General features: G+C 36.3%; 1 protein-coding gene across 1 annotated transcript in view; it reads left to right on the forward strand.

Annotated features, from left to right (window-relative positions):
- The first annotated feature begins 1,069 nt into the window (after positions 1 to 1,069).
- TINAG (tubulointerstitial nephritis antigen) overlaps positions 1,070 to 26,970 on the forward strand; it is a 44,547-nt gene continuing 18,646 nt past the window's right edge. Inside the window, exons 1-8 of the mRNA XM_035543023.2 lie at positions 1,070 to 1,545; positions 5,870 to 5,933; positions 6,911 to 7,000; positions 8,597 to 8,711; positions 13,850 to 13,973; positions 15,405 to 15,555; positions 24,049 to 24,229; positions 24,685 to 24,730. Coding sequence (XP_035398916.1) covers positions 1,176 to 1,545; positions 5,870 to 5,933; positions 6,911 to 7,000; positions 8,597 to 8,711; positions 13,850 to 13,973; positions 15,405 to 15,555; positions 24,049 to 24,229; positions 24,685 to 24,730 — 1,141 coding nt within the window. The 5' untranslated portion in view covers positions 1,070 to 1,175. The remainder of the gene's footprint in view (positions 1,546 to 5,869; positions 5,934 to 6,910; positions 7,001 to 8,596; positions 8,712 to 13,849; positions 13,974 to 15,404; positions 15,556 to 24,048; positions 24,230 to 24,684; positions 24,731 to 26,970) is intronic.

Raw genomic sequence — 26,970 nt, forward strand, 5'->3', positions numbered from 1 at the left:
AACAATCCAGTAGAAATCACAAAGGGAAAGATTCCCTTCATTCCCTGCCATTAACTTCTTCAGGGTCCTCTCATTCACTACAAAATGGAAAAGGAAGAATGACGTTTTTTTTTTACCTCTGCTTTTTCAGCTTTGAAGACTTAAATTGTCTTGTAACTGTTCATATTTCAAAGTATGTTATTTTTTTGCAACTTAGCCTTGTTATCTCTGCTAGCAGCTTCAAAATACTCTGCTCTTTTTTTCTGAATCTTTTAGGTTTTGGCAACAGTACCATGCATATTTCTTTAAGTCTGCAGTCAAAAAACCTGGAGAGCACGGAACAAGTAATAAAGGCTGTTATGCATGTCTTTTGATATCTACTGTTTATCTTCATGATTTTATTATTCCAGCCATTTACTTTTTAAATTGGAATGAGGACTCACTAGTAAGTATTTATTACCCTATTTACATAGATTTCCAAGTTCATTTTGAATCAAGAAATGTGAACTTTAAAAGAATATCTTTTGGGTAATATTTTATGTTGAATATCACCTGACTTTTAAAACGTGCCCACAGTAAAACAGCGCAAAATTAAGCATATAAAGGAAACCTAGATCACTGGAAACAAGATAGAAAAGGGGGGATGCAGGATATGTTTACTGCAGTGAAAGTCAATGATATATAGCCCTGCATATCAGATAGGAAAATGAAGGTGAAATGTAATCTAAGTATAATTTCCAATCATCTGAAGAACATATTAGTTACAGGTAAATGAAGCCAGGAGGAAAGAGACCCTCCTTTAACACCATGTGCTCATTCCTCACGTTTTGATTTTAGAAGCTTAAAGTATAGAACTAAGATATTGGACCGTGTATATTCTGCATAAGAAACCTTTACTACAAATTTTCTTCCTCACAAAAGAATGTACCCAACATTTCATAATGATGGATACATAGCTGTGGCTTTATTTCCAGTATCTTTTTTTTTTTTTTTTATCTTGGGCAAATAAAACAGTTTATAACATGTCTGACTAATGATTAACAAATACAGAGCCTTCATAAAATTTTGTAGTCTGCAGTTTTCTGTTCAGATTTGTTTCTGAATAGTAAGTGGAGGTATTCCATCTGCAGTAAATGGATATTTGCTGATAAAGTCAAGCACAGAGAGACTTAAAAAAGGTGTCTAGAGGTGGAAGAATGTGGCTAAGAAGTCAGATCTTGCTCTTATATTGCATTGCAAGTGAAGTTTGGATGGCAAAGCAGCTTGACTCTAGAAGAAATTTGCCCCGGGGACTTTACTCTGTTGAAGGTGGTGGTTCTTCAGGGTGGGACAGGCTGAAAAGGAGTCTGTATCAAGGAAAGTCCTGCAGGATACGAGGCTGCTGCACAGGAAGAAACGATGACTGCAGCTTTAACATTGCCTCCAGAGCAGCTATATGTTACTGTGACCAGTTCTGTGCCACAGGTCCTCCTGGCCCTGTGGACTGTTGTGCTGACTACTGGGATGTCTGTGACAACACTGTTGAGCCCACCAGGTCAGATGAGCCTTGGCCACCTCCAACATCAGGTGGGTATAGAGAAAAGACCCAGTTGGTATTAGTGTACCACAAGAAAAATATAGTTGGAAGTAAAATTGCTGATTAATCTTTAAAGTGTGTACATCCTGAAAACGTGCCTACAGACATAGCGGACAAAGACATTGTTTATAAAGCTGAAATAAGAATTATGCTTCCTGTTATTTCTTTGCCTCTAGGGATACATTTCTAGAGTTGGCTCGATCGGATCTCTGTTGGCCAGAACCTCTGTTTCACCTGTAACTTTTCTAGAGATAACCTCATCAGTTTGAAATTAATGTGATCTCATCAATCTCAGCTTCACAGATTAACACAAGATGAACAGAAAGATCTAAATTTTGTACCCATCAGTACAAACAGATAATTCTTAAAACTTATGATTATCATAAACGGTACTGCTCTGAGGTATTCTGTAATGGCTTAGATCCACCAGAGCTCTCCTCTGGGACACCACTTTTCTTGCAGCATCTCAGTGCAGGATTAGCTGAAGGGATGTAATTAGAACAAGGATTTCTGACTGGCATATTGTCCTTTTATAGTTTCTTGCTGCTTAGCTTGTAGTGGAAGTTCCTCCAGAACTACTCTAATCTTAGTCTCTTGTCTTTAGAACTAAAGATTGAAAAAAAAAAACACAACACAAAAACAAACATACAAAACCCACAAATATGTACAAGCAGCATTTACGCATGGTTTCTGTGGAGGGCAAATCTCCGCTGGTGATACAGTTTTAGAATTGTAATTTTAAGACTATAGCTTCTTGCTAGGACAAATTTATCTGAAAACGTAAAGACTACCAAACTTGCAAAAGCCTAAAATCAACAAGAATACTACCATGGCTTTTAAAAATTAACTGTTTCTATGAGATATCTCTGCTGTTTGTACTCTAGCACTCAGACCACAAGCTCTTCATGAGCCTGTGCTCTTAAGCCAGGCACACAGCCAAAATCTGATAGGTGGGAGTAACAAAAAAGCCAAACGCTGCAAAACAAGCTTGTTTTTCCAAAGTGTTTCTAATCCTCTAAAAGAATGTTTTATGATTTATGTAAATAAAGACATTTGTTCCATACTTATTTAGGATGCACTGTTGCATATTATTTCCAACAGATTGGGGGGTTGCTGTCATAAGCTCTATGTAAGCCCTGAGCACTGTTTCTGCTCCAGAGCTGACAGCCTTGGGATAAGGTTTTGCAGACTGCTTAATGGAAGGGAATCACTACAAAACCTGCAGCATTTTGCCATATGGGTCCTGTGATAGGCCTACCTCTGAAAGGTAAAAATGTAACAGAAGTTTTAGGTAACGGAATAAGTGACGGGTAATATTTGTACTGCTTTTCTCAATCCAACTTTTGCATGTGTGTTCACTGTTTTGTAACTCCTGGGTTATACAAACCTGACATAGGTGGCAATGCTATTTAATCTATTCAAGCACATTTATTCGTTCCATATGTGAGCTGCTATCTTATTTAATTTATATCTCACATCAAAAGAAGCTGATGTTTTTCTGGTGCAGAAAGTGTTTCACTGATGGGAAGTATGTATTTTTCTAAAAATCTGTTTATTAGATATTTGTTATAGAAGTAGTTTAAAGGGTTAAAGGTGAATAACAAAGCAGGCAAAATACAGCAGGTAAAAATATCACTCAAGAAGGAACTTTCTAGAACTGAAATGACTGTGGGACAGGGAGCAAAGAATGAAATTGGAAGGAAAAGATGAAGAAACAAAAAGACTGAGTGTCAGAAGATTAAGCAAACTATGAAGCATTTTTAGAAATGCCATAAGTATATTGGCTAACTTTTAATAACTGAGACTGCTTCTGCCTTTGGCTAAGAATTATGTAAGAACTACCAGACCACATACACCAAAGTACATTTCACCTTGAAGATTTTGATCTTTTGGCTGTCTGTGGTTTTGCTTTCAGTGCTTTCTGAGTCATATTGCTTTAAATAAACCAATAAACTTCAGTACTTTACAAGGGGTAGAATGAAATGCAATAAAACTGCACAGTGCTGTGTTTCTGCATCCCAGCGCAGTGACTTGGTGCACAACAGTAGTGAGCTATTTTGTACACCCTAAGTGTCTGCACCATGCTGAGGACTCCAGATGTAAATGTGTGGAACTGCTTTGACTTTGTCTTTATGAACCCAGCATTCAGTATGTTTCAATGGCTTTCTTGTGCCGTTTCACAAGAAGCCGTGTATACTCATTCCTCTTTCACCTGTCCTAGACACTGAATAGAAGTTCTGGATTTGTTGTTATTGTTCTTAGGAGAATTTTTAGAGTTTTATTTATAGAATACATTTATTTATAGAATACATTTATTATTTATTCTTTTTGTTTCAATTACTCTGATGGTATAAAAAGCGTTATCTGACTCGGTACACTAAATCTCACACTGGTAGTGGTATAAAAGGGATGCCTAGAGAGTTTGCTAATTGATTTTACACTACACAGTCAGGATCTGGCCTACAAGTGTGTACATCTGGACACATTTCACTTAGAAGACTACTTACAACAAAGATGGGGCAAATGAGGTGAGAATTATAGGAACTCAGGAACACTGAACCAGGAAGGAAGTCCTGGTTTATCAAGTCCACTTCATTCCTATCATGATCTTCACACCATACAGTCCCATGAAGTCATCAGGCTGCATCTTAAAATGAATTAATTTCCCACATATTTCTCACTGTATTTCCCACTATATTAATATTCCAGCCTAATATACTCATGGCCAGATAAACTACCTCTGTTCTTATGCAACCAGTGTCTTTTAGCTTAGACATCTCTACTCTGACACTGATATCTTAGACAAATTTACAGACAGCACTCCTGGCCTTTCAAGTCTTAATTTGGATAGGCTAATGAAACTGTTCTTAATCTTCTATTCCTTAAGCATGTATTTTTTGAAAGCTTCTTCTATACTTGTTCAGGCTTGTATTTTTTTCTCAGGCATGGGTTGTGAAGGCTGCTAGCAGAGCTCATCTGAAGATTCATCCTGTCTCTGAGACCACTGCTTTAATACTTCCTTCCCTTGCTATATTTTAAATAACTTGCTCTATGCCTCCTTCCAGCTACTGTCTGATGTTGGCACTGGGGCACACTATGATAAACTGTGACACTTAAGTAATTTGCCTTGGATATTCTCTGAAAAATGTCTCAATTCCTAGCAGAAATTGAATTAGAGCAGACACTTTGGGCCTCGGACTGCTTGGGCAAAATCACCTATGTCTGTAGTAGTTAATGTAGTCTGCTGTATGGCTAACAGGGCAAAATAGGCGTTTATATTTAACTAATTGGTTCTAGTCCACTTCTGCACTTTGGTACTTCTCCTGTCAGTAAAGGAGGTCTACGTTGCTGAGGAGTGAATGTGTATGGGCTCTACTCCTCGTTGTGAGATGGAGAATAACTTTCCTTATGCTTGAAAAGAAAAAAGCATGATATAATGCTAATGCAAGTCAACACTTTATTCATATAAAATATGAATAAAGAGGCTAAAGCTTCTTGAAAACAGAGGAGAAAAAAAAAAGTTTGGAGTTCCTTGCTCCAATTCCTTCACTGGGGGAAGAAACATAATCCCTTTAGGATTATGACCTTTAGGGTCACCAGTGTCTGTAGAGAAAGCATGAGAAAAGGCTGGAAAACAGAGCCCCATATGATAACTATACTATATTTATTATAGATTTGATCCAAAGCCCACTGCAGGCATTCTGGATCTTTCTTTTAGTCTTGGCACTTAAATACACTGAATAATATGTTTGTGTGGAAGATCTTATAACACATGCAAGGTCTTTTCTCAGTGAATTATTATCAAAAAAAGATATATACGTAGGAGGAGTGTTATATTTAAAAATAATTGATCTCTTTGTTTTTCAAAAATGAATTAAACTCTGCCAAGAAAAAATAACATAATACAATACGTGTTTTGAAACAGGTATTATTTTTTAAAAAATCAATAACTGGAAAAACTGAAACCTATTTTAATTACCTATTCAAAATGATCTTTATTAAAATGTATTGTTTTATTACTAGAAAATAATTTGATTTGTGTTGTTGTTTATATGTAAGATAATCACTTTTCAGTGAGTGTTTTGAATCTGTTGTTGATTTTGTTTGGTATGAATAATAATGTAAATGGGAAAAAAATAAAATTCACCAAACTGCCTTCATTACTGGGAAAAAAATGGAAATAGTTGTTTTCTTTCACCTAAATAAAGTATGTGTACTGCATACAACCTATTAATTCAATAGTAGCAAAATTTTTGAATTAATTCAGTTCAAGAAAAATTATTTTTTTCACACATCTATATGTTATGTTGGCAGGTTGTTATAAAGATGGCCGATATTATGGAGAAGGAACAATAATTAAAGACAACTGCAATTCATGGTAATGTTTCAGAGAACAGCAAATTGAATTTAATTTAGCATATGTCATGAAACAGGAATTACGTTAGTGAGCATCCCTAAATTCATATTAAATGTAATCAAATCACAATGGTTGGAAGACTAATTCTGTATTACGATGTTATAGAATTAAACTACAGCCAACATAGAAGAATAGCAAGAGGTCAATGGGTTTTCTAATCAAGACATAAAACCAAGAGTATTAAAGTCTCCTCCCCACTGGCCTAGTTCTGTCCCTGTTGAATCTGCTGGCTCTGACATGAGTGGAAATGGTTTTGGCATAGACCTGGACATTGACATGAATACAGAGAAAACCAATATCATTAAATTTTTGGGGAATATTTTTATAACGTTTTGCTCTGGCACAAGAGATGAACACTTTTGTATGGGGGAGAATATATAATTTATGTAGGAAATGGAAGAACTGTTTGAATACCCCATTCCCCACCTTGGGACATCTGCATGGAGCAGGCAGGGTGCTCTGCTGCTGGCCCTGGCAGTCAGCTGCCCCAGCCCTACCTGCTTTTCCTCTCCAAAAGCTGGCTCCATACCTCCAAACCCAGGGCAGCCCAGTGGGCTCCAGTGGCATCCACCTGCCTTGAACTTGTCCCAGGGTCTTTGGAGCAAAGTATGTACAGCCATGTAGCTCCTTTCTGGTTCTCCAGAGTTAAACTCTTTCACTCTCTCTCTCTTTTTTTTTTTTTTCTTTTTTTTCTAGTGAGGCTTGGCCTTACAAAGATGCAAGCAAATTTTTTCAAAGATGTTTTCCACAAGCTGTAAACCTTCCCACCTCATTCCAATTAGGATTCATTAGGTACTGAAGTGACACTAAGTAAAATTGTGTTTTTGTAATTACTGTGACATTTATAGTTTAGGTTCCCCCCCTCCCTTCTGCTGTAAAAGTGCATATATTTCTTTTGACAATTTATTTTCTGCTCAATGATATTCTTGCCCTTTCAGCAAATGCTTCCAAAGTAACTGGAAATGTTCAAACGAAGTATGTCTTGTTCGCCCAGACTTGATTCAGAACATCAATTCTGGAGATTATGGGTGAGAATACTTTTATTTTAAGGTTTTGTTGTCATCTACTTAATTGCTTATAGTATGTAAGTGCAAATTACAAGTTATGTGCTTCTCTCTGTCTTTTCCTTCCCCAATTACATCCCATGAATATGATAGTAAAAGTGCATCTGTAAAACTTTTCTAAATCTCTGGCAGATTATAGAATTTTAAGTGGAAAGATACTGGAAGTCTCATGCTAGTAAGAGCTAATATTGTACGCACCTATCTAAGACACTCTCCAAAATTCATATGATTTTATTTATTTTTTTTTCCTCACAAAATGGTCTTTAGATCATCTTCCCTTATTCTTCACTCCAATGCTTAGGATAGATGTTTTTAATTTTTTTTTTTTTTTGGTGCCTACCCTCAAGAATATCATTCTACATACCAGGACTCTAGGTAGTGTTGGAAGAGGAGAGAATGGGCCAGATAAGGACCAAGATATCAGAACTTTGTGAGATTCAGTGTTTTTCTTGTTACCAGTTCTTGTTCCCTGTAGTGCAGAAGGACACCCTGGTATCAGAGCAGTGCCTTGGGAGCCTGCTGGTAATTTACAGACAGAGATATAGTGATTGCATCCCTAGCAGCTGAGGTGCTAAATTCACCAATGAAACCTACACAGGTGCACAGATTTCAAGCTGTCACTCTGTACTAGAACATGTTGTACTTCATGGGAGAGATTCAAACCAATTGAGTTAGGACAGACAATTAAGTCAGTCACCTGGAGCCTGATAACCACAGAGTGGCTTAGTCCACCTGAGATACGACCCAGCTTCTTCAGGTGTCCATATTCTCCACTGATTACAGGCAGACCAAGAGTGATGAGGCTTGTCATTTAGGCAGCATGAATCTCACCTGTTTTCCTCATATACAAGCAAGAAAGAAATTAATGAAGAGACTGCTCTCTCTTGTAGCTCAGTTCTTCTCCAGTAATACATACAATTTCAGTTTGTTCAAAAAGTGTGTAAACGTAAGGTTTTGTTATGTTGTGCATATGGTTTTCAGGCTTAGTGCTAGATTCTGAGGCTAATCTACCTTCCTCAGGTAGAGTAGGGAGGGAATAATTAAAAAATGTTTCTTTTTCTGAATATTAATGTAAAACTGAGGCAGAACAGCTGGGCTTTCTGTGTGGTTCAGCAGTGTCTCACAAACACTGCTGGTGCGCCAGAGCTTGAAGTCAAAGTAACCCACTAAGTGAAGCTGTTAGTTCTCTGTTGGCATCTGGTCTGAAGCATAATGTGAGCACAACTTCAAGACAACTGTAATTGCTTTTATTGAACACCTTATTTTCTAGTGCTTCTCTGAAGCATTGCATGCTCATCTGCTGCAGGCTGACACAATGCTGACCTTAAATAATCACTTTTCATACCCTGCTGTGTTGCTCTAGCCTGAATTTATCTGCAGTGAAAACCCTGTACTAAAGATTGTCTCATGCATATCTAATAAAATGTCTCAAAACATAATTTGAAACATTTATTTCTGGATGTTATTTTTAGTGGTGCTCTTATAAAGAAGGAGTAAGGTATTAATATGAGCAATATCTCAAATGTGGCTTTGTTTGCTTGTTTTCTGTCTGTGAGGAAGATGGAAAGCTGACAACTATAGTCAATTCTGGGGAATGACACTGGAAGAAGGCTTCAAAAAGCGGCTGGGCACATTACCTCCATCTCATTCTTTGCTGAATATGAAAGAAACTCCAGTAAGTATCAGGTGATTTTTTTTTTTAATATATTCATTATTGGAATAATTATAAGATTATGACTGAGGTATTTAATGCTAAATGCTTCCATGTTGTATATGAAACTCCCAGAAACTTCCAGAAACTCTCCTAGCCACAGAGATAGTCTGCTAGCCATAGTCATACCTATTGACATTCAGCAAGGAGGAGCAAAATAAAATGGTATCAATTGGGAAGCTGTACACCATTATTCACATATCAGTGTTAGAGTTGTAGAATGGCTTGGGTTGGAAGGGACCTTAAAGACCACCTACTTCTAATGTTCCTGCCATGGGCAGGGACACCTCCCACTAGACCAGGTTGCCCAAAGGCCCATCCAGCCTGGCCTTGAGCACTTCCAGGGATGGGGCATCCACTGCTTCTCTGGGCAACCTGTGCCAGTGTCTCTCCACCCTCTGAGTGAAGAACTTCCTCCTTATATCTAATCTAAACCTACCCTCTTTCAGTTTAAAGCTGTTACCCTTTGTCCTATCACTACACTCCCTAATAAAGTGTCCCTCTCCAGCTTTTGTGTACCTTTTTGGTACTGGAAGGCTGCTATAAGGTCTCCCTGGAGCCTTCTCTTCTCTTGGTTAAATAAGCCCAGCTTCTCAGCCTTTCTTCATAGGGAAGGTTCTTGAGCCCTTTGATCATCCTTGTGGCCCTCTTCTGGACTCAGTCCAACTGCTCCGTGTCCTTGTGCTGGGGGCTCCAGAGCTGAATGCAGCACTCCAGGAGGGGTCCTCACAAGAGCAGAGCATGAGGGGAACAATCACCTCCCTCGATCTGGTAGCTATGCTTCTTTCATTGCAGCCCAGAATACAGTAGGCTTTCTTTTATGTCCAGCCTATTGCATCTTTGTTATTAAGCTTCCTGTAGCTTCTTTGACTGCTGCACTACTTATGACCTTTGTTCTGCCTGAAACATTTCTCAGGCACGTGTTGTCTAACTGGTCTCTTTTTACAAAATCTGTGAGCCACAACCCAAATATCTTTGGCCCTGCCAGAAACCCAAGGAGCCTGAATGCACTCTTCTCCAGAAAACCAGCTCCATGAATTTTTCCATGTAACCCTCAGAAAGTCATAGATGTTGCTGGAAGCACATGCTTTGCACAGGAGTCTAAGAAATCTTTCTATTTACTTACAAAAGCTAAAAACATAAAATAATAATCTCGGTATGTCTTTCCCAGCTTCTGGAGAATTCTTTGAGTTTACAAAAAAATTATTCTGAATTGTACAGGAGCCCATCGTCTACCTATGGTTTCTCTTCAGAAGTATTAAAACTTCCTTGTTCCTACCCTAGTGGTTTTTGTCTTGGATTGTTTTGATTTAAAAATATTTTTCTCTGAAACTTCCTGTGAAGCTCCAAAGCTCCCTGATCGTGTCCTCTTCTACGGTTTTCAAGAAGATCATCAGCTCTTAAGTGTCATTATTCTGCCTCAGGAAATTTTCAATCTGCCACGTTTTAATATTTCCCAGAAATGTAAGAAAACATGCTTTTATTCCCTTAAGCCAAACTTTAATCACCGTAGTAGGTGATTCCATGTGAATCAGCAGTTATCAGGACCTAAATGCCCACTGTGTAAAGATGTGATAAATCATCTCTTCATAGCTGGCCCAATATCTACTGTCATTGAATGATCCAGAAAGCTCGTAGCATGAATCAGGCTCACCAGGGGTAGAGACAAATTCTTCCAATTGGCAGACCAACAGTAGTCATGGAGATAACTCCCAGGCACTTTTTAAGATATGTGTTTTACTAGATTTTCAGATAAACTTGCTTTGGCTTTCCCTTCCATGAATAATTTTCTGTAACTGATATTTTGTGAAGCATACAAACGCATTTACAAACACCTAAGTGATAAAAAAAAAAAAAAGCGAGTTTTTATTAAAGTGTTTCCATTAAGCTTCTGTATCCAGGTGACAGCTCAGAAATGTATAAAAATCTATAAATGATGAGAAATTCAGAAATGATGATTTTTAAATATAATTTTTTTTCAGAGGTTTTCTTCAAACTTTAATGGCTTGGCCTTCAAGTGACTTTGTTGAGTACTAATTTACCTGCAGGCCAAGGTACTACTTACTGTGGATAAAATAGGCACTATGATTATTACTGTCTTTCCCATTTTGCTAGTGTGAAAACTGTGAGTCACTTGCCCAAAGTCACATAGTTGATAAAAATGGTACAATTAGTGTTTGGGAGCTTTTGGCTCTATCTAGTGTTGATCTGATTAAAAGCTGCTGGCTTTGCTAATGGAGAAAGAAAACCATAGTTACCTATTCATTAAATACAACATTTTCTGACTTGAAATAAAAGCCATTTTTTCAGCATGCTAATGGTCTACTATCTTGAATATAAATTACAGCATTTGGTAACTAAGGGGCTGCTGTTTCCTTTTGTGTTTTAGGGATGCTCGAGAAAACCATTTTCACGTAGAAGGAGCTCTTTATTCAATCAGTTTATCTACAGCAGGTTCTTAGCAGTGTTTTGTCATGGAGTAGAGGTTTTTTAGTTGTTTCATTGACTTGACATGTTCAGCTACAAATTTGGTTTCATAATATTACTCTGTGATAGAGCTACTTTTAATTTTAGGAAAAACACAGACTTCTTGACTTACAAAGCTTTTAAAAATTCTGTTATTGTCTTTACAAAGCCCTGTGATGTCCAAACCTCCTTCTTATTTTTTTATATTAAAAATAATTTTACATTTAAAAAAAAATCCTTCAGGAAAACAAACAAACAAACAAAAAACTATTTTTACGTTTGCAAATTCAGTAACCTTTTTTTATCTGATGGGCCATCTAACATTTCTGAAGTAATAGATGAAATCTGAGTATTCCTATATATCTCCTTACCTTTCCATTTTGGCCAGACTGCTAGCTTCACTGCATAGAATACATATGAAGGTTTAAAAATAGTTTGCCAGTCATTCTTCTGATTGCTTTGTACTGTCTAATGGTAGTTTATGGAGCATACGTTGAGAAACAGTTGTCTAGACTTACCATTTATCACAGAACAGCAGTGCTTTTCAATATCAGGGTAGCAATTTCTCAGACAAAAAGCTAATGTTTCTGGCTACAGAACAATCTTGCATTTTGAAATGACAAGGCTGAGGGTTAATAAGGGATTTGCTCTGGGATTTACAATTTGAGGCTATTAAATACTTTGGCAATAGTTTAGGAATATATAAATTAACGCATTGGCTTAGACCAAAGGTCTATTTATTTTTTTTTCAACTACCTCATTTGGACTGTAAATGGTCATTGCTCAGGCAGGCATGCTAAGCAACATTTGCCAACTTTTATTTGTCTACTTGTTGATAGTGAGCAGGTTTATCAAATAAATGAAACACTCTTTATCTGCAATTTTGCCAGTACGATTAATCTTCAAAGTAAATCTTGTGCTTGTGCTTGTTCATTAATAATTAACTTAATGAAAATTTAGCAAGATCTTTAACTTAGCAGTTATTTTGTGCATGACGTTTGTGGTTGCAAGTCTCATATTTCTAACAAGCTTTTGAAGGAAGCAGGCTTTCGAAAGCAATTAGTGAAAATATTGAGATTAAAATCTTAGCAAGATTAAGATTACTGGTTTGTTATGTGTGAAGGTAAAACTTTCAGAAGAACATAAGTGACATACGAGATTGCAATATACTTTTAAAATGACTAATGGTATTTAAGACTCACAGCCTACATCTAAAGTGGTAAACCTCAGGCACTTCAGAGTTACTGAATCTGGGTGTATGTACAGACTGTATCATTCTGTCTGCAAGTGCTGTATACCAGTCTAATATCAGATAAAGACCTGATGTACAAGCTTCCCTTTTTTTCTCACACATTTCTTCTCAACTATTGGTTTTATGTGGGAAGGAAATCCAGATGTACAAGCTGGATGGAGATGTTGCTGTTTCCCAATACAAGCCACAAAATTATCTGTACGCAGCCAAAGTGGCAAAGTTCAGTTGCTAAAGGGTCCCGAGATAGCTTGAAAGAACTGGGCACAAATATGTAATCATCTTAGAAAAAGGTACTTAGTCTTGTAAGTCACATAAGCAATTTAAAATAATGGTGCAGCAAGGACACACCGAATTAGAAGACTAAGGATAAGTAAACCAAAATAAAATAAAGGATTTTGACCAGGATAGAAGATTTTGTACCTCTGGGTGTGAGCCTGAAAAGAAACAACGTTAAATGTTTTGTTTGGGAACAGATTATCATATTTTGTATGTTGTATTTTCCTCTGGAACAGATGTTACAACCAATTGTTTCAGACAAACTGCTACTGGATGGACCAGTCCTGTAGTTTTGTATAGCCATTCCTATTTCCCTGTGCAGCAGAAGCAATCAGTCCATAAAGTTAAGCAATTTAAAAAAATAGGTCAATGATTTTGATATGTCAAACATAGAGCAGATTATTAGCAGTTGTACCAGATGGTTCTTGCATATGTGGATATGTGTTCAAAGCATGGAGGACATAAATTAAAGCTGAGAGATGAAGATGCCAAAAATGGCTGTCCAAATGGCTTTACTGAGCAGGCCATGAATTCTCATCAGCTCAACATCAGATTGCAAACCAGAACGAAAATCATGGCTTTTCATTCTGGAATGAAAGTAAGTGCTGGAAATCAAAAAAGCTCTGTGTAAAAAGTGAATTAATGATACACTCTACTGATTCCCTACTAGTAACTGGAATTTTCTATTGCCAGCCATGTGGAAATATGTAAAGCATGTCAAGGAGAATAGGGTAGCAGGTACCTGACTTCACTACTGTTTGCAGCAGGCGGCTTTTTCTTCCAAAAATGCCAGCTGGGCCATAATTGACATGTTTCATAGGGAAACTTGAGATAAAAATCAGAGGAAAACTGGACGGGTTATTCAGGTTGGCAGCTGTGCAGCTCAGCTTTCCAGCTCAGACGGGGCAGCGCCAGAAGCCTCTGGCTCTCAAGGCAGCTTCAGCGCACAGACAGGATGGTTGCCACGTGGATGCTTGGCAAGCCACAGCTGCCGATGTTTTAGGTTTCCTCAAATCAAACATTAAGAATTTTTAAAACAAAATGAGGGAGATATTGAAGGCAAAAGTAGGAAACGAAGCATATACAGATCTCCTACATTTTGTTTTAGGGAAGTTCACCTCCGGAAGAAAAATTTCCTGAGTTTTTTGCAGCCACTTATGCATGGCCCGAGTGGATTCATGATCCTTTGGATCAACGAAATTGTGGAGCATCCTGGGCTTTTTCAACTGCAAGTAATATTCATGTTTTTACCTCCATTTAAAAATATAATTCTAGGTTACATGTGTAATGAAAATGTACAGTGATTAGTAATGAAGTAATTTCATTTAGCAATGAAAATTTCCACTTTGTTAACTTTTTATCAGCAAATAGTAATGTTTAAAATTGCTACACCTCTCCCTCTAAGATGTCCCAAAGACAAAGAAACCAATAAAAGCGGTAGAGATTTTTCTTTGCTTTTCATAAGTTTCTGTATCGTATGAAAATTTTTGATGACAGAAAGTAGCAAATGAATTGACTAGTAAAGTTTATCATAAATGGTGGAGTAACTTTAAACAAATCTGCATTCTTTGCTTGCACAACTGCATGCTTGACTTGAATGCTTAAAACAGGAAGTCATTATTATATTTTTTTTTCATATCTGTGCATTTGCCATTGCCTAACCCTTGCTATTCAAGTACATTAGGTGCAATCTTTTTGATTTTATGAGAAGAAAACCCTGAAATTGGTCAGATATTTGTGGAAGAAATTATTTTCAAGGTTTATATATAAAAATATGTCAGTAATAAAATCATGTGTTACAACCTCTGGTTTTATGACAAATGGACATGAGTATTTGTGTCATTTTTCCCAAATAAAATATACTGATCAGTTATGTTCATTTATCTCGTGCTGCAACAAATCTCAGTACCTATTAAGATATCTAAAGATAGAGAAAAAAATATTAAATAAATCCTTATTACTTGATCTGGCCAGTGGGTCCTCATGGGTGAAGGTTTCTTCTTCTTTAAATCACAACATTACAAAGAAGTCATTTGATTTCACTTATAATTTAGTTAATTAATCTGCCTTTAAACCTCTGAATAAATATGTAAATACTTAGAATCATGACTGCCTGATCTAGTTCAGACATCTAAGGTGACTATCTCAGAAGTAGTTTTGTGTGAATCCCATACTTATACATTAATATGAGCAATTCCAAATATTCTTTCCAAAAAAACCAATACATATTTTCAGTCTTGAATAGTCCTAAAGGAAGAAAAGGTAAAAAAGAAAGAGGGACTTGGAAATTCAGCTTAAGAGATGTGGGGAGTATTTGTATCTTCTGCTGAAGATAGATGAATGTGAATGTAGATGAATATTCATGTACAGACATAGAGATTATCAGACTATATTATCTAAAGGTCTCATCTGATGCTTATATTTAAGTTTTGATGATATTTGGTAAATCTATGGATTTACAAAATTACAGTGAAGTTGCTCATGGTGCTTTGCAGTTTCACAACTCTCTTAAGATTCTGACAGATAATATCCAAATTCTTTTGCAAAAATGTCTACAGACAGAAAATACTGATGTTATAATTTCAGTCACTCTTTCACAATAACTAGTAAAAAGCAGTGAGTAATTATTTGTTTCTAATAACACAAAATTTCTTTCAAAACAGGTGTTGCAGCAGATAGAATAGCAATTCATTCTGATGGTCAGATCACAGACAACCTTTCTGTTCAGAACTTGATTTCTTGTGATACCAAGAATCAGCATGGATGTAATGGTGGAAGTATTGATGGTGCTTGGAGATATCTGAAAACACATGGGTAAATATTTTATCTGTTTAGTTTATCTGAACTTGACCCAGTCACTTAATTTACATGTGTGATAATGATGATTTCTGACCTTTCAAGACAGAAACATTTAGCTCTGTCTTAGGTCAGATTACCTGTGTCACCTCATCAGGACAATCACTTTCTCTGGTTTACACCTTCTTTAAAACACCTTATTGAAGCCCAGGAGCTATGAATCATTCCCAAAGAGATAAATGAAGACTATTTTGAATTAGAAAGATAGGAGCTCTTGCTGAGAAAACTCTTAAAATACCCATCTCCTCTTCAAGGCTCATTATATCTGGATGTTGTCATTAGTTATAATACTATGGAGAAAAAAGGTAACTTCTCTAACAGCAAAAAAAGCAAGAAAAGATTTTTTATGTCTAGGAAAATACCATAAATGCACTCAAAACTTCTATAGTTATAGAGATACAGGCTTTTCATGTTAAACGACCTTGAGAAAGCAACCAGTTGCAAAAGACAATATTTTGAATATTTAAAAGATTCAGACGTTTTCTTTATATAAAACAAATTGTAATCATACTGTATCAAGATTGTTTCAGAATGTAACACCGTAGCAAGGACTGTACCTGAATTTTTCTATCTTCGAGTTGGACTCAGCAAAATTAATAACCCTCAAACTCTACATGAACAGTTAGAAGCTTTTTGAAGTGACATGGAGCAATTTATAGAATTACAGAATGACTTAGGTTGAAATGAACTTTTGGAGGTCACCTAGTCCCCTGTCCTGCTCCTGACTAACTCTGAAATTAGATTAGGTTGCTCAGGGCCATGTCCCCTGTCATGTCTTGAGTATCTCCAAGGATGGGGGTTCCACAGCCTTTCCTGCAATGTGTCTCTGTGTTTGATCATTCTTGCAGTAAAGAACTTTCTTCTTTTATCTAATCTGCATCTTTTTAGTAAAACTTGTGATCGATGCCTTTCATCTTTTCACTGTACCTCTTGAGTCTTGTTCTGTCTCTTCTGTGGCCTCTCCTTACGTAGCTGAAGACAATACTTAGAATACCTTTTAACCTTCTCTACTCCAGGCTGAACAAATTCAGCTCCCTCAGCCTCTCCTTGTATAACAGACGCTTCAGCCCCTTAAGCACCTTTGTGGTTCTCCACTGGACTTGACCAGCTTGTCAATGTCTTTACTGGGGATGCCATAAAAGAACACAGTACTCTAGATGTAACCTTACAAGTAACAGTTTGAGGGGGATAACCACTTTTCACTATGTCTTGGCAATGCTCTTGCTTAGCAAGATCAAAATCAGTATTGTGGGTCCACCTTTATCAGGAGGGCCCACTGCTAACCTAGGTTCAACTTACTGCCCATCAATACCCCAGGTACTTTCCTGTAAAACTGCTTTCTATAGAGGTGGTTCCCTGCCTGTACTGCTGCATGCACAGTTCTGGCTCAGTGGTAGGATGTGGCTTCAGTCTTTGCTGAACCTTATGAGGTTTCTGTCAGCTCATTTCTCCAAACTGTCAATGTCCCTGTGAATGGCAGCCCTGCCCTACTTTCCAGCATACTGACCACTCACCACTAATTTGGCATCCTCCACAAGTTTACTGAGCATTCATTATGTCCCACTGTTAAGGCTTTTAATATAGATGACACAATGTTGACTCCTGAGGAATGTCACTAGTAAAGAGCTACCAGTCACTTTAACAGTCAACCTTTTATCATGGCAGCCCAGTTCACTTATTGAAATTGTAAGCAACTCATCCAGTCCCTCTCTCTCCAGTTCAGCTAGAAAACACTGAAAAGGTTGCTAAAGTCAAGGTAAATTACATCATCTGTTTTTCTTATTCTCCATGGAGCTAGCAATTTGATCTCACCACCTCATCATGGTGAGGCATGATTTGCTCTGGTAAGTCTGTGCCGTCTGTTCCCAGTCAAGTCCTTGACCTTCGTGTGCCTGGAAATGGCTTCTAGGAGGATTTGCAATAACCAGATGTTATATACTCTATAATTAAATTCAGCTGTTTCTCACATTGTAAAAATTATTTTTTTGTGCTTCCTGTTCCATACCATAATCTACTTCCCCTCACTTTCATACGCTCTCACCCTTTATTCTGTCTTTGATGTAGCTCATACCTGTAGATAGAGAGATCTCAGGTCTGCTGTCTGTCAACTTTTAATTTTAGTTTAAAAACAAACAAACAAACCATGAAAAGATCAGGAAAATGTCAGATGTGCTGCATCAGACGTCATAGTTGTCATGGCAGCATGGGGATCTAGGTGAAGACCGAAGCACTGTCATTCACACAGTCACTAAGAATACAAAGTGATCATTCTGCTTGTCTTCAAATGCATTAAACAGGTGAACTATTTTTGATCTGACAAAGATCTCAGGGCTTCAACATTAAACTAGTTTTGACTAGTTTTGAGTGGCAAGCCCTTTAGGTAGGTGATTACAGTGGGAAGTAATGGATTCCACCCTGGTAAAGGCCTCTCAGCACCTCATTTAGGCAAAGGTTTCATTCATGAAGAAATGAAAGTTATAGCTTTATATTTTAAGTAACTCTTTTCTATATCTAGAAGAGCAGGCTCCTTTTAATCTGTAGCTCATGCTCTTTACAGAGTAAATATAACTCTTTCTCAATGAACTGTTTGCTTGCCTACCGTGTTAAGGATGGGAGCACAAGATTTGGTAGTGTAGACAAGATAAAAGATTCATTTTAATCAGTATTATCTCCACAACAGTTGGAGATAGCTATTTTTAGAGGGAAAGTCCTAAAGAATGCAGGAATCCTGCAGCCTCCTGGGTTTCTGCTCCCCCTGACTGTTATCCCTGTATGGGCATAACCACCATGAACCCGTAATAATAAGATTCTTCCTATACCAAGAAACTCTATCTTTTTTCACCTGAAGCAGTGTGATTAGTGACACAAAGCACTCTTCAGAGGCAGTTTAGGCATACCAGAGTTAATTTATTTCTATAAAGAAAGCAAGGCATGCTGAAGCTGTATGAGGCATTTTGCTATCTACCCAGCCATATCTATACTCCAGATTTCAACGTATGTGCATTATTGCTCATTCACTTGAGACATGACTTGCAGCTCATTCATCTGATTTACCGGTCTTGCAGCTGACTGTCTGAGCAAACAATTTGACAATTTGCAGAGCAGTTGTGGTGAGAACCATCAAGAACTTTTGAAGGCTATCTAGATCTCTAAGAAATTTCTGCAGTCCAAGATCATCTTCTTAGCCAATCTTAGCTTTCTCATCCCTGTGGAGCCAGCTCCTACACATACAGCTTTTTTGCTCTTACAGAAGTTTGCCTGCCTCCCATGCTTACCCCCAGTTTTTGCTTCACCATCAAAGTACCAAACATGAAAATATCTCTACTTACCCATTTTTATACACAATATTTCTAAATCCTGATTTTTATTCCTCAAGTTCAGATGATATTTCAAATCCTCCTCCAACTATTCTAGCCACAAATAAACACCTTAATGAAAAGATAGAAAGAGTGAGAACAGATGCTGGAAGAGCACTAGAATGGTTATGCTGGGTCTAAGCAAGGGTCCTTCTAGTCCAATCTTCTGTCTCTGACAGTGGCCAAGAGCAAATGCTATCACATTTACCTGGAAAAAAAAATAAAAAATTTAATCCACTAATGCTGATGATTGAATCATTTTTATAGCTAAAACCCCACAACACTTTACTTTTGACTATGAAAAATTGGAATTTTATGGGATAAATTCCAAAGTGTTTTTTGAATGAGCCCGGTTAAGTGGTGCTTGCTTCCTCACACTTTCAGGTAACTTTTATTTTATGAGCCAGTGTATTGCAATCAATTTTTTTTTCATTATCTCCATAGCTTGCAATAGGCAGAAAGCACATTGATTTTCTGTGTGGGCTTGTAAACTTTCACAGCAGGTGTTCAATGCTGTTTTAAAGCTTCTGGCTTTCTGATTTCTGAAGTGTCCTTATCTCAAGTTTTTGATAGATATTCAGGAAAATATAGTGCTGGCCTAAACTATTGCCAGTGAAGTCAAAGGAAGACTTCCATAAAGTTCAGTGAGGAGAGCTTTCAGAAAGGCTGAGCACCCAGTTAACAGTGAAATCTGCTGTAAGAGGAGCTGAATCACTGTCTAACTCTCTCCCTCTCTCTCTGTCTTCCCCCATTAATTAAAGAATAAATCTAATTATTAATAATTTTAGGCATCTCAATTACAAGCCATATTTTCATAGGAATCAATTTGGTTTGGAAGCTCTTTTTTTTTTTTTTTTTTTAATCTGGTAATGGAAATTAAAGCTTACAGTCTTTATGAATGAGAAGGAAGTATTTTACTTTCAGGAAGTAAATGGTTACACACTTGAATACAAATACTGCTTGTAATCAGGACCTGATCTGTTTCATAGCTTGGGCTCCTAGTGGTTGCAGGGTTTGATAGGGATGTTATTGTAATTAGGTTTGGCCAACTTGCTATTAACATAATCTAATATTTTAAACTATGTCCTCATTTCTCAATTCAGATATGTATGCAATAAAAAAGGAAATATTTTGATAAAGCTAAACACATAAACATGACTAGATGAATTCACCAAGAATTTATGAGAACACCACAGGCTTATGATGCTTCTCCATGGATGTTGCTTGGTCCTAGTACTAGTATTTATTTATATGCTTATGTATATGTACACTTAAACCCATTAACATTTGTTTCTGTTTTTCTTCTATGACTCATGGCAAGGACTTCTCTGATTCACTTCCCTTAAAGGTTTTTAGTGTTTAATGTTGTACTGATATTTCAGGATGTACAAACAGATGTTCTGGCAAGGAGTTAAAGGCAATCTTTATGTTAAATTATGTATGGCAAAAACTATAGTTAGTGAAAGAATTCAAAAGTAACTGCTATTTCAGAATGAGTTGTCAAGTCTGGAATACTACACAGATCGAGAATGCTAGTTAATCATTTGCTTCATTTCCGTTACCATAAATGTAAGACCCATCCATGCAGAATCTGTGACAACTCCAATGGGGCAATCAGACTGAAAGAAGGGGGAAAAAGATCCCCATCTCATGAATGCACTTGTCGTCTGTTCTTTTCCATGGTGTTTCTAAGCATACTTACACTGGGTTGCAGTCACTTCTGCTCTGCTTATGAGGGATTGTGCTCTAAGGGCTGTGTTTACCCACCTTACCTGCTTTGCAGGCCTAACTGCACTCAGCAGCAATGCTGTATTTCTCTTGGAATGCTATGATCAGTGGTGACTAGAGTAATTACATATATAGATACATTATATAAACATTATAAAAATATATATATGAAAACATACACATATATATAAAACAAAGTATTATTTCTACCCAGTGGAAGAAATAAAGTATAATACATTTTAAAACAAACAACAACATCGTAGTACATACGTAGTACATGTAGCTTAAATACTTATCATTCCCCAGTTAAAATCTGGGGAATCATACTATCTTCAGCCATTTCAGAAGGAATTAAAAGGACTTCCCAGTAAGTCGGTTGAAGACCTAAACAATAACAGCCTGATTGCCCTTAGATGGGCAGTCTCTCTTTTTTTTTTTTTTTGTAGGCAGAGTTACTGTTTTCTGCAGCTCCTGAGTGTGTTGGTCTAGTTTGGGCAGAAACAATTTCCTAAGCAAAAAGACACTCCTCAGGGTCAATTGCTCTATAACCGAAGACTTAATGGGAAAATGCCAGAGTAGCTGAAGCATGAGTGTGCTCATCTTTTAAAATTCCTAATGATTAAGTAAACACAAGCAAATCTAATTATGCCTCAAACTGCATGGAAATGCAGTTTATTCTTTTTCAGATTCACTAAGTTCAGTATAATTGTTGAGCTACTAAAATACATATCCTTTTCATAGGACTACACATTTCAAAATATTCTGTTTCAGTGAGCTACTTTATTCCGTTCCTTAGAAGAGCCCTTCTGATATGCTTCCATGGCAACATCATAGAAGCGTGTATATTTTTTTAGAAACATATAGTGCTATAATGTAGAAAACCAAAAAGTCCCAAAAATCTCATAAAATATATAAAATAATGGTAGATTCTGGGTGCTTTTACTTAAATGTTTCATATTGTTAGTAAGCGTATTTTAAATTTATGCTTTATTTGCTTCACTTTATTCAAGTAAAAAGGATGTTCAGTTAGTCAGACAGTCAAAATGACTGAATATATCAGGATAAGCTACTTGAAAGAAAGAAATTTACTGTATGAAGAAGCAGTTCATTATAATTAAGGTTTTGATGTATTGCCAAGGTAAAGAATTAAAACCTCTCCTTTCCTCTCCATGAAACTACCCCTTATTTTCATTACCATTCTCCATTCGTGGATGCAATGGGGGTTCTTAACCTGTTCTTCAAAGCTCCTTTGATTTAGCACTTTGCAGATTTTCACCTCCAAAATTAGCATGGGTTTAAACCTCAGGTGATTTATTGTAGCTCTTCCACTATCATTCCTCTGACAGCATTAGTCTTAAATACCTTTGAGTCTTTGAAGTCTACAGCTAGAGGAGTGTCATCCAGAAGAATTTTTTTCAGTTCAAAGATTTGTCTTTGATTGAGTTAGAACTATAAATTCATTTCACAGATTTTCTATTGAACATTTCCTCCAAGATTCTTGCAGTAAATGGATATTTGTGATTTTGAAATCTTCATAACAATAGAAACTGTCCAATCATTACTGGACTTAATATTTAAAAAACATAATCTTTCTAGAATATACAAGTTTATTTAAAACTGTTAAAAATGAGTCATTTTCTATAACTAAACTCTAAAACCTTGAAATCAAAGCATTAATGCAGATTTATAGTGAGCAATATGAAAAAATTAACTGTTGTATGTGTGATCAAAAACTCAGCATTTGGAAAATGTTTTGATATACTTTTCTAAGAAGTAGATAGGATGTGTTCAAGAGCTGCAGAGAGCAGACACATACTGCTGTTATATCACAGCACGGTCTGTCATTTCAGTTTCCTCAAAAGGGTCCAGCTGTCAATAACCAGAAACCTACAGAAGAAGCCCTGTGGCCTGATCATCCCAGGATAGTCACTGACCTTTTCTGAACACTGGATGCCACATGCTTACCAGCCATTTAAGTTTACCTCAGCAACCTGATCTAGTAGGTAGCACCCCTGCCCATGGAGAGGGGTTGAAGTTAGATGATCTTTAAAGTCCCTTCCAAGCCAAGCCATTCTCTGATTCTATGGTTTATGATTCTATACTTCTGCTTGTCCTTTTGGTTTGTGTTCACTTCCAGGCACAAGCCTATACTTTTCTGCTTCCTTGAATTTCTCTATCTGGAATTATACTTTCTGACTTCAGTCTGAGTTTAACCCTGTCAAGAACAATGTGATGGGAAAAGGAAGATTACAGATAAAGCAACCTTACTTAATCATACTCACATTGGCTTTATAAGCATAAAACATTATTGCAAAATAGTAAAATTATAAAATCGCAATAAGTCCCACCACTCTGATCCCTACTGAGTTTCACACTTTCTCTGTCATTTTTCAGTGCTTCAAACTAGGCAAAGTTCCTTCTGTTAGCATCACTCCAGAGAATTTTATTTTTCCCATGAATCAAGATAAGGCAACCCAGTTACCAACCCATAATCAAATGCTTTTCCTAATACTTCTCTACTGTCAGATAGTTCGTTAACTTAAGTTCAGTACTTAACACCTTCTCAGGTCGTGTTCTCACTTGTACTTATCTCCCATGTATTTCAGGTAGTAAAGTTCCCTTTTAAGGAGGTGCATTCACTCCAGAGGTTTGTTGTTTCTATTAATTAAGCATTAATTAGGTATTAACCACTAAGCATTGGACCTTTCTTTGGAAGAACCAAAAAATTTACTCATTTGCCAACAGACCAATTATTTTTACCCAAACCTTTAAAAATTTAATATAGGATTTTTTATGTCAACAAAAGTTCACAAGAAAATATGAGCAAATATTCTCTTTATTTTGTGAGAAAAATGTAAGTTCTAAGACTTTTTAGCTGAAAGAAACAAAAGCACCTGTAGCTTCTCAGCAAAATTCCTGTAGAAAATGTAGATAAAACTAGAAAATGATTCATTTCCCTTAAAAGTTTTCTGCTGCAAATATGCACATTTCACAAACCACTTTTGACAAATTGATACTGTTGAAAAAGTTGGTAATTTATTGATCTTATTCAGTGTGAGCATTCATGCATTCTTAATGAGGTGAATGTGCTAGGTGACAAAGGGCAGTGCTGACATATTTTCTATCCTACCTCTATTTAGAGAAGGGCGGGGAGAGAACTACTGCAACTGAAACTTGATTATAAGCATCATACATACAAAATGAAGCAAACACCTTCCTGTTGAAGCTGTCAGACATATTCATATGTTTGAAGAATGATTCTTTCTGTGAACTTACAGTAGCAAAATAATTAAAAACTTGAAATAAAACAAGTTTAAAAATACTCTTATCAACTTTTTTATTTTATATTATTTTTTAAACTGAACAGGGTTGTATCTTATGCTTGTTATCCATCATTTTGGAAGCATCACTTGGATCCACCAGGTGAAAATCACTGTTATGTGTCAAGCGAATATGGACAAAACTATACAAATGGGCCATGCCCCAATGATTTAGAAGAATCCAATCGGCTATACCGCTGTGGCTCTCACTACAGGGTCTCCTCAAAAGTAAGTTCATGCCGTACACTCATCCTGTCATTATGTTTTTTCCTTTGGGAAAAAATATCTGGCATGTGGAAATATGTCTGTTTTACTTGAAGAGTGATAGAGTGAGTTTTCATTTTTATTGCCTATGTCTTTTCAGAATTGGTTTAAATTTCCTACATTTTTTTTTGTTGTTTTATGTTATCTCTTCAAAGAGATGTTGCTTTGTGGTTCTATAGGAAATAGATAAGAAATTATGCAGCTGGAACTGTGTATTAGTGATTCTTAAACATGTTTCTGAAGGTTTTGCTCATTTGGTAAACCAAATGTTCTGTAGCAGAAATACAAGTACAATGACATATTTTTTATGCATCTATATACATATGTATACAATGATAAATTAGTATGTGTTTTTAAAGTAATTTAACAGAATGTATTTTCTTCCCTTGCTTTCTCTGCTGCTGCTTCCCTCCCATCAGGAAACCGATATAATGGAAGAAATCATGAACAAAGGACCAGTGCAAGGTATGGTAAGTTTGAAATATGTTAATATTGTTATTGAAATAATCAGTGTACAATGATCTTGTATCAAAGTATTAGAAATCATAAGTTACATTCCACAGTTAATAAAAGAGGCATATGCACAGACTCCAGCATTTATGTAACTTTTGTTGTGTAAGGAGCCCTCCTGCAACAAAGGACTCAAATCCTAGTGCAATAAAGAGACTTCAGCAGGGAGTGAGGGGAGGGAGAAGAGTTAGTTGTTTAGCTTGATTGGTTGCAGCCATGAATGATGCTGACATCATCTGAGGATTTGGAAAGGGCATTGTGCAAGATGTCCACGTCATGGATGGATGACCAGTGCAAAACCAGGGGACCTCTACATTTCTACTGACCTCAAATATATAATGAATTATCACAGCCTCCAATTCATTATTAAAATCTTCATTATTAGATATAATTCATTTCAGTGTATCATGGTGTTGAAGTTACTTCTTAAAGCTTGTTAGGTGGGCAGCTGCAATCTGAAGCTCAGCCTTAACAAGATCAATAATATTAGTCTATGTTCTGCCCAACTTTGTTTGCTAAATGGAAATGTTCTTTCCCATGCTGCATTTGGTGAACACAGTATTTCCATTGATTTTAAGAACATGCTAAAAGTGGGATCCTGAAGATAAAATTTCAGATCACTCTCTAATATTGCATTCCTAAAATATGTACACACAGTTTGCTAAATTAATCTGTCCATACTAAATATTCCACATAAAGTAATCTAGATTCAGCCATTTGATACGTTAAACCACTCAATAATTCATATGATTTTGGTATGTCAATGATTTTTCAGAGAAAGTGTCTGTATGAGGTAAAGCTAATGTTTATGTGGAAAATTAGATCTAAAGGAGAGCATATATCTGAGACTGTCTATTGCTGAGTGAAATTGCTTTCCATACTTTCTTTTTGCTGTAATGAGAATCTTAACTGAGTCACAGTTATGATCCAGTAATTTGTCACTTTTTTTCCTCAAAGCACCCTGCAAGTGTTCCTCAGCTTCTGAAAATTATTTTCCATTTTTCCTTCACCTGTCATTCTTCAAGAACTTACAAAGTGCTAATGGCTAATCTTATCTAATGTAATAAGTAATATTTAATAGCTGGAAAACATTTGAGAATCTTTCAAGATAATGACATAGAAAGTGATCTTTTCTGATGATGAATATCCTTGGATTTTTGTGCATATTTAGCAGTAAGAATAATATGTATATTTTCAGCAATTATGAAACAGTAGACATAGAAAGGTAATTAAAAACTTTCCAATGCAGCTTTCAAGTTTAAATGACAATTTATCTCATCAAACATAATTGTTTTATTTGATGATGTGGTCCAGGAACTGAGTGATTAGCAGTTTCAGGTACAAATGATGAAAAAGTTTTTAAAAAAATCAGTATTCAAATAAACACAGTGAAGATTATTAATTCTTTGAAAACTTTCAAATGGGCATTTAAATACTACCCACAACATTCTTTAATGGAAATGCTCTGAATAGTTACAGTGCTGACATTCTCTTCTATCACATTAGTCAGTCTCAACCAAAAGAAAAGTGAACACATTGTTGGTAATACATAAAGTTTTCAACCCTAACAAGTATTGAAAACTTGTAATTTCAGCTATCGTGATTTTGGAAATAAAAGAGTATCCGATTTGCTGCCACAATAAAAAGATCTGGAGAAAGCACTAAGCTACATTAATGTACAGTGTTCCCCCCTTTTTTTTCTTCTGGTAGCAACCAAAATTTTGGGTTTGTATCTTCACGTGTCTAAGACACATGGATTCTAATTTAAGAATTTTGTGCAGAGGTATCAATAGTAGGACAAATCTTATAATCTGCTGTATTTATACATGGACCTGACAGCTCAGCATGACACGTAGTTCATGCATAAGCTACAGTAAGATATTAAAAATTGCTGCCTCTTCTGATTCATTAATAATTAATCCATTCATTTTGCAAAATGAAAAAGTATCTGTGATGTGGGATAGTACACTGCTGGTTGGTGTAGTGTGATCATCTCATCCCATCCAAGTTACAGTCCAGATCAGAACATTGTCACTGAGTAAATAAAAACATCTCAGTGCTTGATTTTGAGTTATCATCTCTGTTTACTCTACACTTCATGTACCTAGTTCCTGATTAACTTGCTTGGTATGTATATATGTACAGATAAGTATATATACATATACACAAGAATGTATACAACTATACACATATCT

The sequence above is a fragment of the Cygnus atratus genome, chromosome 3 (assembly GCF_013377495.2).
Source record: "Cygnus atratus isolate AKBS03 ecotype Queensland, Australia chromosome 3, CAtr_DNAZoo_HiC_assembly, whole genome shotgun sequence".
NCBI lineage: Eukaryota > Metazoa > Chordata > Aves > Anseriformes > Anatidae > Cygnus > Cygnus atratus.